The 17,400-nt window shown below is 34.3% G+C and overlaps 1 protein-coding gene across 1 annotated transcript; it reads left to right on the top strand.

Annotated features, from left to right (window-relative positions):
• The first annotated feature begins 420 nt into the window (after positions 1 to 420).
• On the top strand, positions 421 to 16,814 carry slc25a55b (solute carrier family 25 member 55b). The gene is made up of 9 exons (XM_065286409.2): positions 421 to 544; positions 3,158 to 3,283; positions 3,480 to 3,535; positions 6,904 to 6,994; positions 7,091 to 7,209; positions 11,624 to 11,816; positions 12,655 to 12,809; positions 12,886 to 12,961; positions 15,526 to 16,814. Exons 1-9 carry the CDS (start codon positions 525 to 527, stop codon positions 15,683 to 15,685), a joined length of 996 nt encoding a protein of 331 aa, XP_065142481.1. The 5' UTR covers positions 421 to 524; the 3' UTR covers positions 15,686 to 16,814.
• Positions 16,815 to 17,400: the final 586 nt, after the last annotated feature.

Raw genomic sequence — 17,400 nt, 5'->3', positions numbered from 1 at the left:
CAATAGCATTAATTTATATATTTAAAAAAATAATAAAACACCTCCAAAAAAGGGCACTTCGGAGTGTAAGGACAAAAAGGCATGTGTTCTGCACAGGTTGAGCCCTATCTGTGCACGTGCCTGCTCATCTGTGATTTACACCCTCTCAGATTAATGGAAATATTTTACAAAACTGCATATTAACCAAATTATTTACAGAGAATTTAAATAGCAAATTATTGGGAAAAATTTTGCAACGACACACAAAAAAATATTTTTTACTAAAATCTCTTTGACTGGCGTCCAAACTCTGCATGTACAGTAGAAATGTGGAGAAGTGTATGTCTCTGTGTGCATGCTTGCTGTAAGAAGATCCTTCACTTCTGATTGGCTGTGCAGTCACTCTCTGCACACACTAACAGATTGAAAGACCGTGTTGCCCGAAGCTTCAGGGAGGGGTACGTGTATATAAACCCTCTCCATTTCTTTGCTCAGTGACTGCACCTCTGTCTTCTTTAGTCCTGTAGACCTAGAAACCTCTCACCATGACTCAACAACCAATCAGGTATGAAACTAACACCAATGTTGTGGAATGTATTCACTAAAACCTCTTCGTAATAAAGAGTTTAAATGTTTTCATATTATGCTAAGTTTTATACATGCTGGGAGTTTATTAAATTGGGGAACGGTTGCAGTAAAAAATGTATCAGGCTGACGCTTCATGTATTTACATCAGCAATTTTTGCATGTTTTGGCATAAATTTTTTCATATTTTTTCATATATTTTTAAAATATCACATTCAAAGTAGTCGATTAATATTGAATAGTAATGGAGCACTAATATTTTATGGTTTTAATGCATTATTTATTCTCACTTCACTGTAATAAAATGCAGCATTGTTAAATAAAAAAAAAATTTAATGTTACTTTAACTTAACAAATTTAGTCAACTTGTATTTATAAGTTATGTCAACTTTTTTAGGTCAAAATTTAAAATAGTAGGCTGAATTGATTTGCAAAACCAAGTTGTTTAAAACTTTTTACAATGTTCATATTTTGTCTTTTTTCTGTGTGCTAAATTAAAAATATACATTTACATTTGCAAATTACATTTAAAATTGCACTGTAAAAAATATTTTCTGCCTTAATTTTTTTTGTTTAATCAACTCAGGTTTACAATTCAACTCCAATTCAACTCCATATCTCATTTCAACTTACTAATATTTATCTTGACAAAAGATGAGGTGCTACAACTTATAAAAGTTATATTTAAGTTAAATAAATCTAAATAAATAAAGTTATATAGCAAATTAAACATTAATTAACTCTTTGTTTAAATGTTTTCATATTATATGAAGTTTTATACATGGTGGGAGTTTATTAAATTGGGGAACGGTTGCAATAAAAAAAAATCAGGCTGACGCTTCATGTATTTACATCAGCAATTTTTGCATGTTTTGGCATAAATGTTTTCATATTTTTCATATCTTTTTAAAACATCACATTCAAAGTAGTCGATTAATATTGAATAGTACTGATATTAAAATGGAGCACTAATATTTTATGGTTTTAATGCATTATTTATTCTCACTTCACTGTAATAAAATGCAGCATTTTTTTTATGTTACTTTAACTTAATAAATTCAGTCAACTTGTTATTATAAGTCATCTTAATTTTTTAGGTCAAAATTTAAAATAGTAGGTTGAATTGATTTGCAAAACCAAGTTGATTTTTACAATGTTCATACTGTGTCTTTTTCACTGTGTGCTAAATTAAAAAAATACATTTACATTTGCAAATTACATTTAAAATTGCACTGTAAAAAATATTTGCTGCCTTAATTTTTTTGTTTAATCAACTCAGATTTACAATTCAACTCCATACCTAATTTCAACTTACTAATATTTATTTTGACAAGAGATGTGGTTCCACAACTTATAAAAGTTATATAACAAGTCATCTCTAGTAAATAATTAAACAACAAGAATTTTTTTTACAATGTGTGTACTTCAGTGCAGGGCCGGCCCTGGGCATAGGCGGAATAGGCAAATGCTAAGGGCGCCGCCGACCCCTTGGGGCGTCCGTGCGCCCAAATTTTTTTTTTTTTAAATATATGTATATAAACATTTTACTATAAATATTTAATTCTGCACAAGAAAACAGCAGTTATTAATGAATTATTAGTAGCATAGTATCTCGGAAGATCGTGCTTGTTAAATAGCTCTATACTGGACTGAAGCGGCAGTTTAAAATATAAACCCAGAATTCAGCGAACGTCAAGACAAAGAAAACGGAAACAACAATCAGACCGAGATGCAGAATTTACATAATGTTACACAGACCATGTTTAAATTTCAATGTTTCTGGACAGAAATACCAACTTGTTCACTTTGTTTGGTATTAATAAGTGCTGGCCGCGGTGCTGAAGACGCGCTGGGACGGAGTACTGGTGGCACATGCACAGATATTTACGTGCAAGCCATTGGAAACTATTATTCGTTATTATATAATTATTATTCGTTATTTAACTTTATTACTTTCACTTAAGAAGAGTTCTGCACTTTTTATTTCAACATTTCTCTTTATATAAATTCTATTTTGTACTTAAATCTATAATTTCGTTACTAACCCAACGAACTCATCTGCGCTTTCCGATAGGTTGCACGTAAGGGGAAAAGTATAGCTTTCTTCCACTTGAAAAGAGTTGTGCATTTTTAAACTTAAAAAAAAAATATCTCTTTACCAAAAAATTTTTTTCTTATATTTCAAATCTATAGTTTCATTATTTTACTAACCCAACTAATGACTCGTCCGCTTTCCAATAGATTATGCAATATCTGTGCATAAGGTTTGTATTTTAAACTGCCGCTTCAGTGCAGTATAGCCACAGTATGCGTGCGTGCGTGTTTGTTTGTGTTTGTTTCCAAAATATTTTCAAAATAAAGAAAAAAGACAAAGCTGTGCAGTTTGTGTTTCTGTATAAGTTTATGAGCAAAATGATTGGAACACAATTGTGATTCTGTGATTCTAAAGGGCAGCAGGTGAAATCTTGCCTAGGGCAGCAAATTGGCCGGGGCCGGCCCTGCTTCAGTGTTTTGCGAAATTGTTGGACATAATCAAAGACATTAGGCTTTATAAAGGGGTATTGATTTAGTTGATCTCTTCTTTTTCTATTAGCCTCCCTGCAAAGTTAATCAATGGCGGAGTTGCTGGACTGGTGGGCGTTACCTGTGTGTTTCCCATAGATCTGGCCAAGACAAGGCTCCAAAACCAAAGAGCAAACCAACGGGTCTACAAAAATATGTAAGTAAATCCTACCTTGAACCCTCACCTACTCAAGCTGTCAAAAAACGTTTAACAAATATGACAAAGCGGGTTTGATAGACAGCTCTTAAAGTCAGGTAATTACCTGTCACGGACTGATGCCAGAAAGCTAATCTTTCTTAGAATAAAAGGTCATTTCAGTCCATGAGGGATTTATCCTTGTCATTTTGTTTAGGATGGACTGTTTGATAAAGACTGTTCGTTCTGAGGGATACTTTGGAATGTACAGAGGTAAGCATTTTAAGTAGATACAATAAAAAAACTTTACTCTTATCCATCTGACATGTATAGTCCCTGAGGACAACATCATTTACACAAATTAAATTTATCCAAGGTAACCTGAGTCATGGGTGCAGGTTTTGGGACCATGCCTTTACTTTTCCCTTATAAACATATTAGTTAATCTGAAAGGCACATATCACATCTACCTTATGGTACACCCTCAGAAATAAAAGTCCAAAAGCTGTCACTGGTGCTGTACCCTTTCAAAAACTACAACTATGTTCCTAAAAGAAGTTTATTAGTACCTTAAAGGTACATTTTGTATCAAATGTATACATATCTGTACCTAAATGGTCCTTTTCAAAGGGTACAGTCCAAATGACAGCTTTTGTACCTTTATTTCGGAGAGTGTAGTGTGCACCTTTTAAGGATACAGTTAACTGTTTTCTACCCCTAAAATTTAACTGTACAAGATTTTTCCTTAAGGTATACAATAGGTCCTTAATATTTTTCCTTTAATATTTTTAAGGTATATATTTAGATGAACCTATGAGGGCACAGCCCCACTGACAGAAAAGGTACAGTTTTGTACACTGTAAGCCCGGATAAGTTGAGTTTACTTAAAAAAATGAAGGTATCTTGTTGCCTTAAAAAATTAAGTTATGATTACTTAAAAACTTTAAGTGAAGTTTACTTAGACATATAAGTTGTTCTAACAACAATTTTAAGTTGAATAGACTTAATGTTTTAATTTCTTCCAATATTCCTGCACTCTTAACCCAGATTAGTTGACATTACTAGAAATTTGTGAGGAACCCCGTTGCATATAACTTCAGTTTTTATCACTTTATATTACTTTTGATGTTAATGGTATTATAACACAAAAATAATGACTGACTTTAAGTCAATCATTGAATAAACGTGATTCTCCAGAGAAACACACACAAAACTGTGTTTTTGACATACATTGTCAGTACTGTGGATGGAAATACACTAAAATGTTCAGGGCTGCGTTCTCCGATAACGTTGTCTCTTAGCGGGCTACGAAGACTCTTAAGGTAAACCTTAACTACAGGTATACCTTTCCTACGTGTGTTCTCCGAACTATACCTTAGGATGTTGCTTAAGGTAAACCTTCTTAAGTTCGACCTTAGCGGGTGCTGTCGATGGTGGAGGTGCTGAATAGGTTGATATCGATCGCTCGACCATCAATTATTCACTTCATGTAATAGGTTTTGCTGCGTTGTGAGATAGCTGTGTTATTTATTAAAGAAACATTTTAGAAATAGTTCAAGTTACATTTATTAGGAATATCTGGTAAAAAATATTTCAAATTGCAAACAACTATAAATTCAACCTTCTAAATTTTATATCAAACCCGTGCAAAACCCGCAACTTTATTTCCAAACGTATCATGTTTAAACTGCTCCAATTCATCCGCTATGCCTTGAAAGGATCATTTATTTTAGGGGTTCCCAGTGCGTTGCACAGGGGAATAAAGTGGGTCGTGCAGGTACTTGGCTCTGCATTACACTTAAAATATAAAGTACAAACTGCTGTTGTTCATTAGTTCACGCGTTTATTGTGCTTGGACACTGGATGCGCAAGCAGCGTGGTTACAACGCGGATAAAGCTTAATGGACGCATTTCTGGAGCCTGTCTGTCTAAATATAACATATCAAATATTATATAATAGCCTATATAAATATATAGTATGATTGCTGTAGATTTTAGCTTTGATTAGTTTTAATGTGGAAATTTTGTTGACCTTAGGAGACTATACAAGCAGTAATCAAGTGGAGCAGTTTATTTTGAATGTTTATAAAGAATATGGCATGCAGTTGCCTCAAAGTTATAAAACATTAAAAAACTTCGATGCAAAGTCGAATTAACATTAATAATCATAATTAGTTTTTTTGTAATTTTTCCCGATTTATTTATGCAGCTAAAATACTAGCCGGTAGACTAAGATTTAAAGGATATGAAATGCACAAATGAAATAGTAGGATTCGCTGTATAGCTGCCAGTATCACCAACTCCATCACCCAAAATATATTTTTTTAAATAGTTTCTTAATCCTGTAGCATTTAATAGTTCGCAGCTGATGACGTCCCTTTGGAAAACATAATGAAAAATCTAACAACCACCAATGTAATGATGTCTAATTATTTAAATGTTTTATTCTTTAAATATAAAAATATTTGCCTAATTAAACACGAAGTGTATTGCAACTTTTTTTTACACATATTTAGTCGTATTACATAGACTGCAATGTAAGCTTTTATGAAAGTGATGGACCCTAGTGGAGTCATGTGGGATAAGGTATAGCTAAGAGTGCTCCAGACCAACCTTACGAACGTATAACTTACAGAAGGTATACGTAACTAAGAACGTTTCGGCAAACACGTATTAGCCATAAGGTACAGCTTAAGGTACAACTTAAGAACGACGTAGCTCTAAGGTAGTTTCGGAGAATGCAGCCCTGAACAGGGTTCATGTATGGAAACACTGATCACCTGAACGGTGACTTTACAAAATTATAATTTACAACAAAACAACATAAATAATATAAGAGCTTGAACCTATATCACATTTTATTAACAAATATTTGAATAGAGAAAGTTCTTATCAGTTTTTATTCTGTGAAAAAGCAGAAAATAATCAAAATATTCAAGCACAAAGGATTATGGGTATTCCTCAAAACATGAACTAATAATTTTAAGTTCATTTTACTTGAATGTTTTAGTTTAATGGATTTTGTAAGCTTAAAAGTTAAATCAACTAAACTTTTTAAGCTTTAAAACAGAAAATATTAAGTGATATTTATTGGATTGTTTAAGTAAAGACAATTTCTGGGTTAAGAGTGTACCTTTATGCTAGCAGTGTACATTTTAGGACCTTTTCTTTAAAGCAGTGGTCTTTAACATGTGGCCCGTGGGCACCAGGTTACATGCACAGAGTCTGTGAGTTGCCCACCAAAGCACATTCTATTAAAAACCTTAATTTTAATATATATATATTTTTTTTCAATTGTAATATTTATTCATTAAGTATCTTTATATTGGCTTAGCTTATTTTATGTATGTTAAAAAAAACATATCAACAAGCAAAATAAATATGTTTTGAGTAGGCTATATCAGAAAGAAGCCCTCTGGATTGTTTTATCCATTTTGGTAGCCCTTGCTCACAAAAAGGTTGGAGACCCCTGCTTTAAAGGGTACATATTTTGACACATTTTTTCTAACAGTGTAGTAATCAAAAGCAATGAGGGCCAAAAGCACAAAGTCCCCCCAAAACTGTTGGCAAAAACGGAATATCTAACAGCTAAGAGTTATAATCTTTTTTAAACGAACCCTCGTTCCCATGTTTCATAAAAGGTGCAGCAGTCAACCTGACACTGGTGACCCCTGAGAAAGCCATCAAACTGGCCGCCAATGATTTCTTCCGTCAGCAGCTAAGCAGGGGACAGTACGTTCCCTTAACCCCTTTGTTACCAAAAATCATTATCATTATAACCCTGAGAAGGTTAAAAGAAGGTTAATAACACACACATATGTGTTTCAGGCTGAAGTTAACCGTGTTTCAGGAGATGATGGCTGGATGTGGGGCAGGGATGTGTCAGGTTATCATCACAACCCCTATGGAAATGCTCAAAATCCAGCTTCAGGATGCAGGTCGACTTGGTAAGGGATGAAGAGTTTTGAATTTTCCAATTATGCTGTCATACAGTATTAGCTCTTTAAATAATGAACCAAGATTTAATCAATCTTAAAGGAGTGATTCAACCCCTAAATGAAAATGTACTGATTATTTACTCACCCCATGTCATCCAATATGTTTATGTCTTTTTTTCTTTAGCCGAACACAATCAGAGTTATATTAAATTATATCCATATTCCTGAGATCCATGAAAAAAGTTTTAGAATTTAGTTTTTCTTTTAAAAATCAAGTTTTGGGGTTGTAACAAACACATTGCAGAGAATAAAAAAAACTACTTATTTAAATTTGTACACTAGTGGAAAACAGTAATTTTTACTTATAAATTTCACTCTTACATCTACTTTCTTTGATTAAATGTGCTCGTTGAAATGGCAATAATTTTTAAAAGGCAAAATAAGTAAGTTGGCAAGGTCACATCCCCTCATATGTGATCCCAGGTGAAAATAAAGAAAATATAAGTCCATAATGAACAGTACTTAAATGCAGGGTGCATGATGTCTGAAAGCCAATGTTGACACTTGAAACAAACCTCAATAGAATCTGGATCTTCTTTTGATAGACCCAGGGGCGTCAGTTTGTGTTGAAAAGTGGTGGGGACAAAAGATCAGATGAAAAACATTACAGCAGGATGGGAAAAATATTGAATAACGGCGCATCAAAAATGGGCATAGTGTAGGCCGGTCAACAACACAAAAATACTCAATATTTAAATAATTATACGAAATAAAACCCTCAACAATGTTGACTGCACACATGTAACAGTCCCTGCAACACCAGCTCAACCGAACAGTGCCAAAGCACCATACTGTAAAAAAACAGCAGCGCGTTTAGTCAATGATTACAATGAATTTCATTACATATGTAAAAGAAAACACACCATAATCATACAACGCAACATATGTGACCCTGGACCACAAAACCAGTCGTACACTGCAAAAAATTATTTTTCAAGAAAAAAAATTCTTAGTATTTTTGTTTTGTTTTCAGTAAAAATATCTAAAACTTCTTAAATTAACATTTCTTTTTTTTAAACACTCAGTTTAAGCAAAATTTTCTCACTCCATTGGCAGAATTTTTTTTGCTTGTTTTAAGCACAAATTCACTTAGATTGTATAGTTTTTGTCTAACGTCATTTTGCTCATCAAGAAGATACATTTTGATTTAAGAATTTTTTGACATTTCTACTGAAAACAACACAAAAATACTAAGTAAGAAAGTCAGATTTTCAAGAAAAAAATTCTTAGTATTTTTGTCTCGTTTTCAGTAAAAATGTCTAAAAATTCTTAAAATGCTTTTTCTTTATTAGCAAAAATCGAGTTTTTAGACCAAAAATATCAAATTTAAGTGATTTTGTGCATAAAACAAGCAAGAAAATCTGTCAATGGGGTAAGCAAATTTTTCTTGAATTTAGTGTTTAAGAGAAATTTTCAAGTTTTTTTGCTTACTTAGTATTTTTGTGTTGTTTTCAGTAGAAATGTCTAAAAATTCTTAAATCAAGATGTATCTTCTTGATGAGCAAAATGACGTAAGAAAATATGTCTAGTTTTTATACAAAAACTATACAATCTAAGTGAATTTGTGCCTAAAACAAGCAAAAAAAAAAAAAATCTGCCAATGAAGTGAGAAAATTTTGCTTAAACTAAGTGTTTAAGAAAAAAGAAATTTTATTTTTAGATTTTTTTCTCACCCCATTGGCAGATATTTTTGCTTGTTTTAATCACAAATGTACTTAAATTGTATATTTTTGTCTAAAAACTGGACTTATTTGCTTAGGTCATTTTGCCCATCAAGAAAAAGCATCTTGATCTAGACGTTTTTTGATATTTCTACTGAAAACAAGACAAAAATACTAAATAAGAAAGTCTTTTTGCAGTGTAAGTCGCACATGTATTGCTTGTTTTTTTCCGAAAATTTTAACCAAATGCTTTCAAAAAGTGGTGGGGACAAAATCAGCCATTTCAAAAAGTGGTGGGGACATGTCCCCAGCGTCCCCAGTGTAAATGACACCTATGGATAGACCCGCCCCACCTACACATACACAACCCAGGCAACAATGTTGGTTAGTAGACACGCCCCTTTTTGCTGATTGGCTACAAGTGTGTTTTGATACTCGGCCCGACTCCTTTTTCCAAAGTGTTTTTCAAAAATCAGGCACCCCACCTTTAAAGTGCTCTATTTTCGCACACTAAAAATTATTCTTATTATTTTTTTTAAGATAATCTTAAAGGGATAGTTCACCCCCCCCAAAAAATGAAAATTCCCTCATTTTGTTACAAACCTGTATAAATTAATTTTTTCTCATCAACAAGAAGAAAGATATTTTGAATACTGTTTGAAACCAAACCGTTTATAAGCCCCGTTCACTTACATAGTATTATTTTTCCTACTAAGGAAGTGAATGGGGCTCATGATCAGTTTGGTTACAAACATTCTTCAAAATATTATTCTTTGTATTCATCAGAACAAAGAAATTAATGATTTTCATTTTTGGGATAACTTTCCCTTTTAAAACTACTAGTGTACTTATTTGTGCTATTTTAGACATCATGGATATAAATTAAAATGTGCTGAAATGTATTTTACAAATGTATCTAGCAACCACTTTTTACCAAGTTTACTACAAGTGTTAGCTTAATACATTTTTTATTACAAAGAAAGTATGGTAAAAGCACATTTGAGATGATATTTATGTTGTCTTAAAATGTAAGTATATTAAGTACAAAAATAGTGTGTTAAAATAGAGCACTTTAAGTACATTATGGAAGTGTATTTCTTTGTCACCTGGAATGCCAAGTGTCCACTTTCAGGAACAACAGGATTTAACAGAATGACATGCATAACACGAGATATATAAGAGAAAATGTAACATCCACTACAGTGGGTAAAAATAACAGACTGGGTCTCAGGAGGATATCCTTGCCTTATAATGGCATTGTAAATGGGGATCATTTCAAAGCTCCAGAAGTGCATCTATTATTAAAGTAATCCATATATATAACCAGTGGGTTAATAAACGTCTTCTGAAGCAAAACTAAAGGTTTGTGGAGAAAAAAAAACGATTCATATTTTGAGCTTTAAGCAATATGCATATGTAATGTAAACAGACAATAACAACTCTAGATTCAAATATGGCAGCATATGAAATTGCATTGATTCTCTAAGTTAAAGCAGACATATCATAAATATTTTCATGTTTAAGTGCTATAATTGGGTTCCCACTGCTTCTATCAACATAGAAAATGTAAAAAGATCAACCCAGTAACTTAGTTTTGGTAAACCATTCTGTGCAAGCATGTGAAAAAAATAGCTCATTGATATTTGTCTCCCTCTGTGATGTCAGAAGGGGATAATACAGCCCCTTAATCTGCACTATCCAACCACGACACTGCCATTTAGTGCAGAGATCAGCTGATTTGCATTTTAAAGGACACACCCCAAAACGGCAATTTTTTGCTCACACGTACAAAGTGGCAGTTTTAACATGCTATAATAAATTACCTGAGCTAAAACTTCACATATGTACTCTGTGGACACAAAATATTTGACATCTTAAAAAAGGTTTTGTGAAAAGTCCCCTTCACTGTAACTCTGAAAAAAGAAAGACATAACCATCTCGGATGGCATGTGGTAGGGATGCACCGATACCGATACTGGTATCGGGTATCGGCCTCGATACCACATTTTCTAAAGTACTCGTACTCGTTAAAAGTCCCCCGATACCAGGGATCGATACCACGGTCTGAGAAATGTCTATGTTTTAGTGGCGTGTAAGGGGTTAATGCCTCTTGTGTTGTCCAAAGAGGCAGAGTTTACAACAAACTGGAAAACTAGTCCCTTGTTTTTTTGTTAAATTATATGACTAAAGCTGTTACCTGTAAATTTAAATCATGTTTTTTATTAAGTACTCGGTATCGGCAAGTACTGAAATGCAAGTACTCGTACTCGTATTCCAAAAAAGTGGTAACGGTGCATCCCTAGCATGTGGGTGAGCAAATACTCCTTTAAGTAGACAAAAAAGGGATCGCCGGTGCAGCACAGATGGCTGTATAGAAATATTTTAATAAAGGTGCACAACAGTGACTAACGTTTCGATGCACAATTACAGCAGGACTCTGATGAAGATGTAATTGTGCATCGAAACGTTAGTCACTGTTGTGCACCTTTATTAAAATATTTTTATACAGACATCTGTGCTGCACCGGCGATCCCTTTTTTGTCTATATTGTTCCGTCCTTCTCTGGTCGCACCGCATTGTCTTGGATTACAGAAGCGCAGTTTACTCTTCCTTTCTTTTGTTTACTCCTTTAAGTAGTTTTCTATCCTGAAAGCCTTGGTTCGCGCGGTTTTCTTACAGTAGGTTGTCTAATTTTGTCTTAGTGGCCCAGCAAAGGCAGCTGGCTATGCTTCACACTGTAAAGTTGGGAGCGGCTGGTCCAGTATTAAACTGCTCGTACAACATGGGTCCTGTGTCTTCGATCAGGAAAGTGTCTGCAGTTCAGATTACCCAAGAGCTGCTTCGCACGAAGGGCATTCAGGGACTTTACAAAGGTCTGGGAGCAACCCTCATGAGGTAGGATTTCATCTTGGGATGCAAATGTGAACACTGTGGCATGCATGGTTATTCCTTTCCAACTTAGTGTAGTTTTCTTATACCAAACTGCAGTGGTCACTTGGTGCAAACAAAACTCTTACAAACACAAATACTTGAGGGGAGGTGGCCTGAATATGAGTATAATTCTGTAGGCATAAACTAGTAAAACCCCTGTAGTCGATAAATGCCGATTTGGCGGTTTCAGACACATAATCTGCTAAGTCCAGTTTCACACAATGCACAATAGAGCACCATTTTTTTTAGCAGTGATATTAGCATTCACACTAGATCCGTGAACATCACAGAAACAGAACCGAAGCAGCTGTGCTGCGATCATGTCAGCGTTGAGTCTTTGCGGCATCAACAAATAATATCTATGGATCAAACTACTGATCCAGTCGTTCAACTGTGATGATGTGATTGGTTATATTTGTGATGCAAAAATACGATTTCATAATTGTGGTTTTGATGCAGTCCAATAACAAGAAACAGAATACTCAGCAATGGTGTTTTGCACATGGTTTGTCAGAAAGCATAAAAAACATAGACATATAACAACAATAAAACAGGAGGACTTTAAATTCTTGGAAATTGTATTTACGTAACATGTCGAAGCATGACATGCTCTTGGGCTGCTTCTGAAACAATACTGCTGTCAATCTCAGATTTGAATGTTATGTTTAGGGCTAGGGTGGGCTGGGCTAAGGGTTCTTGCTAACCTTTCCCTTTGACTTAGGGCTGGGTTAGGACTTGTCTTACTTTAAGCTCAAATTAAGCTCACCTAATACTAACAATGTCCTTATGGGTCTTCCTACAGGGACATCCCTTTCTCTATGGTTTACTTTCCACTGTTTGCCCATGTTAACCAGCTGGGCAAAACATCGGAGGATGAGAATGCGCCATTTTATTGGTCCTTTATTTCCGGCTGCATAGCTGGATGTACAGCAGCTGTGGCAGTCAACCCTTGTGATGGTGAGTGTCGAAACCAAACTGTTTTGTGTACAAGCAGATATGAACAATGACTAAAGCTTATCCTGTTTCTACCCAGTGGTGAAAACAAGACTGCAGTCGCTCAATAAAAGTGCAAATGAAGACTCTTACAATGGTGTGACAGACTGTATCAGGTACAGTATACAGTCGTAACCTGGAAAACAGAAGTTCTTTACTTTTAATCCCTCCCCTGTAATATTAAAGCCACTGTCCATAACTTAGAGGAAAACACCACAGTTTTTCAATATTTTACTATGTTCTTACCTCAACTTAGATGATTAATACATCCCTATCTTTGTTCAATGCGTGCACTTAATCTTTGTACAGCACGTTGTGAATTTGTTAGCATTTAGCCTAGCCCCATTCATTCCTTAGGATCCAAACAGGGATGAATTTAGAAGCTACCAAACACTTCCATGTTTTCCCTTTTTAAAGACTGTTACATGAGTAGTTACACGAGTAAGTATGGTGCCACAAAATAAAACGTGGTGATGGCGGAAGAGCACTTAGTTTCGGCACTTCGACCTCGGCGAGCAGTAATATTGATGGAAGTTTGAGCGAAAGGGGGAGGAGTCAGGAGTGATGATGTTACTGCACGCCGAGGTTGAAGTGCTGCAAACTAAGTGCCCTTCCGCCATACAATATAGTTCTCATTTTTTTCCGCTTAAAAAAATCGGCACGTTTAATTTTGTGCCACCACACTTACTCGCGTAACTACTCATGTAACAGTCTTTAAATAGGGAAAACATGGAAGTGTTTGGTGGCTTCTAAATTAAGATGACCAGACGTCCACGTTTTCCGGGCACAGTTCCTTTTTTTGTGTGTTCTGTCCCCGACTGGAGCTGTCCCCGGAAATGTCCCCGTTATACAACATGTCCAAAACAACCAGCAAATACACTGAAAAACCCGATCAACATAGCGTTTGTAGTACCAGACGGGAGCAATCATGTAATGATTATTTTCACCAGCAGAGGGGGCCGCGAGCTACTAATTACTTGCGCATGCCACTGATTTAGCGTTGAAGAAATTCCTACGAGAGATTATCATCAATCAAGTTATCATAAGATATGAAAACAGTGAAAGTTATCGGGGGTTAAGGTACTAACTGCTCATCTTAAATTAAAGTAATAAACCAATGAAGTGAACTGATCACAGTGTGGTACTGAGCATTTGTTTTGTGTAGACTGGAAAAAAGGATTTTCAAGAAAAAAAATTCTTAGTATTTTGGTCTTGTTTTCAGTATAAATATCAAAAAATTTCTTAAATTAAGATGCTTTTTCTTGATGCACAAAACTACCCAAGAAAATAAGTCTAGTTTCTAGACCAAAAATATCAAATTTAAGTGATTTTGTGCATAAAACAAGCAAAAAAATCTGCCAATGGGGTAAGCAAATTGTTCTTGAATTTAGTGTTTAAGAAAAATGCTCAATAATTTTTTGCTTACCCAACGGGCAGATTTTTTTGCTTGTTTTATTCACAAAATCACTTAAATTTTATATTTTTGTTCTAAAAACTAGACTTGTTTTCTTGGGTCATTTTCCTCATCAAGAAAAAGCATCTTAATTTAAGAATTTTTAGATTTGTTTTACTGAAAACAAGACAAAAATACTAAGAATTTTTTTTCTTGAAAATTATTTTTTGCAGTGTAGGCTAAATATGTTTACATTTTGCATTATTCCTTCTGTTCTTCATGTTTACAATGCTATGAAATCAGCTGAAATAGTACCTTAGAAGTCATTTTTGATGAGATGTTTCTCTTGTGTAAAAAAATTAGATTTAGGCTACATAAATCGTTCAATTAATTGAAACACTGCAAAAAATGACTTTCTTTTTAGTATTTTTCTCTTGTTTTCAGTACAAATATCAAAAAATCTTAAATCAAGTTGCATTTTCTTGATGGGCAAAATGACCTAAAAAAATAAGTCTAGTTTCTAGACCAAAATATCAAATTTGTACTTAAAACAAGCAAAAAACCCAACACTTAATTCAAGAAAAAAATTCAAGAAAAAATAATTTTTGCATGTTTAAGCACAAATTCACTTCAATTAAATTTTTTTGTCTTAAAGCTAGATTTTTCTTAGAGGATATCAAGAAAATGCATTTTGATTTAAGAATTTTTAGATATTAGTACATTAGTAAAAGTCAATTTTTTTTGCAGTGAACCCCACAACAATAAAAAGAAGAAAACTTTCAAAAAAACGTTTGTCCCTATTTTTTAATTCATAGATAACAAAAAAGGAGATTTGAATGATATTTTGACCATTTAGGAAATGTCCCCGATTTTCATTTAAAAAATCTGGTCATCTTATTGCAAATTCATCCCTGTTTGGATCCTAATGAATGAATGGGTCTAGGCTAAATGCTAACACATTCACGACGCGATGTACAAAAATTAAGTGCACGCATTGAAAAAAGATAGGGATGTAATTAAATCAAAGTTGAGGTAAGAAAATAGTAAAATATAAAAAAACGGTGGGGTTTTCCTTTTAAAAGGCTGATTGCAAATAATAAAAAATTAGTCATTGAACAAGTACGTAAACATTTTTTATGGGTAATGTCAGTATGACTTCATTTGACTTCAACCCACATGTAGAGAAAATGAATCTGTATGTCACTTGCAATTTTATGTTTCAAACAGAGATGGCAGCAGTAGAGAGACAAAAGTTACAGTTTAACACTGACTTTTTTCTTCACACAGAAAGATAATGCGGAAGGAGGGGCCAACAGCGTTCCTGAAGGGGGCCGGCTGTAGGGCGCTGATCATCGCTCCGCTCTTCGGAATTGCTCAAGTGGTTTACTTCATTGGTGTTGGAGAGTTTCTCTTAGGACAAACCCCATTCAACCTTTACTCTGTTTAAACATGTTTACAAACTTGAACCACTTGAATTAAACTTTGAAGACCAAAGCAGCTATGACGCTAAATATGTGAGAACAAACGTTGGTTTGGAGAGGACTGTTCATGGCTTTGAGTTTGTCTTAACATGCTACCTTCGGCATGCTCAACTGGCTTATTCAGGAAGCTTTAACATTGCAAACGGTTAGGTCTTACTTTCTTTTGGAAATGTGTCCAGAGGCAGTCAGATTTATCCTCAATGAGGGTTGATTCGAAATCATACAGTCGTTATTGATTGAGGTCAATAATGGAGGTCAGGAAATTTCTTTTTTCAACAGTGTCATTATGTTATTGATGTTGTTAAGAGTTCAGTCCCACATTACTTGATGTTTTGTATATCTATGCACAGTTTTATGGGGACACTGCTTATTGATGTTTGATTCCTGTTAAATGTCCATTGTATAGATTTTTTAGCAGCATTTAGTGGTGAGATTGCGAATTGTAACCAAGGGCTCAGTCCACAGCTCACCCCTCCCTTTTAAAATGACAGTGAAGCTACGGTAGCCGCCACAGGACAAGCACAACATGCAAAACGCACTCTATAGAGACTAGCCTACTGTAGGAATATAGTGGTGCAAAATGGCGACTTCCATGAAAGGGGACCTGTGGTGTATGTAGAAAAAATGGCTCATTCTAAGGTGATTAAAACAATACAATTCATTTTGTAAGTTTGTTATACACCCCTAAAAGTTACACAATGCACCTTTAAACTGGAGTTATGGTTATAGGCACTTGAGTGACGTGGGTGTGACTGTATTACATTCAGAATTGAAGGATATTCTGTTCAGACAAACCTTGTTATTCGTCCTACTCAAAGCATGACACATCTTGAACCGTTCCAGTTCATATTTTCTTTGTTTTGGTTTGTGAGGGATTTACACTTCATATGTACTGGCACCCTGTTGCTTTTAGTTTCATCTTTTATTATCTATCCTCCTACTGTCTGTTTTTATCCATCTCTTTACCATCTATATCAAGCTCATTCAGGACAACCCATCATGTGACTTCACAGGTATGCTCTGGTATTGCAAAATGGGGCACCCATGCATTAAAAACTATAACAAAACCCATGGACAAAGTCAATTTCCTATAAAAACTTGTCTCACTGCTTCATTTCCACTTTCAGGTACATGTTATAAACAGTGTTCGAATTATGTCAAAGATTTTGGGTGGTCCTCTAAGTCCCCCCCCCCCGTCATTATAGGGTGATTGTGATTTTACAAATGTAATCCTGGATCAACGTTTTACTCTCACACTTGAGAGTTTACATTTATTTTAGACAGAAATCTTTTGGATTAGTTTATTGTGAAATTGGGACAAGTACCCATACGGCAAAAAAATATAAAATAATTTCTCTGGCCAAAATTATATATGCGCAAACATTTTGTAGAATGTAATGCCCAATTGAATATATTCTTGGAATTTGGAAATATAGCCAATTAGTTTTAACCTTCATATATCAACATATATTTCAGAATGTATTTCAAGGGCAAGCCAATACATTTCTAATTTTACATCCCATATGGCAAATTGTTTTTTTTGTTTTATTTTAAATATATGCTTAATATAAGTTAATTTAATAAAGTATATTTTTGAAGTTGAAAATATATTTAATTTGAAAATTTTTAAAACTGTAATGTTTACAGGTCCGTAACATAAACAAAGTTTTTCTTCCAATGC

This window comes from Paramisgurnus dabryanus, chromosome 21 (assembly GCF_030506205.2).
Source record: "Paramisgurnus dabryanus chromosome 21, PD_genome_1.1, whole genome shotgun sequence".
Classification (NCBI taxonomy): Eukaryota; Metazoa; Chordata; class Actinopteri; order Cypriniformes; family Cobitidae; genus Paramisgurnus; species Paramisgurnus dabryanus.
The sequence above is the reverse complement of the archived record's forward strand: the minus strand, read 5'-3'. Positions and strand labels throughout refer to the sequence as shown.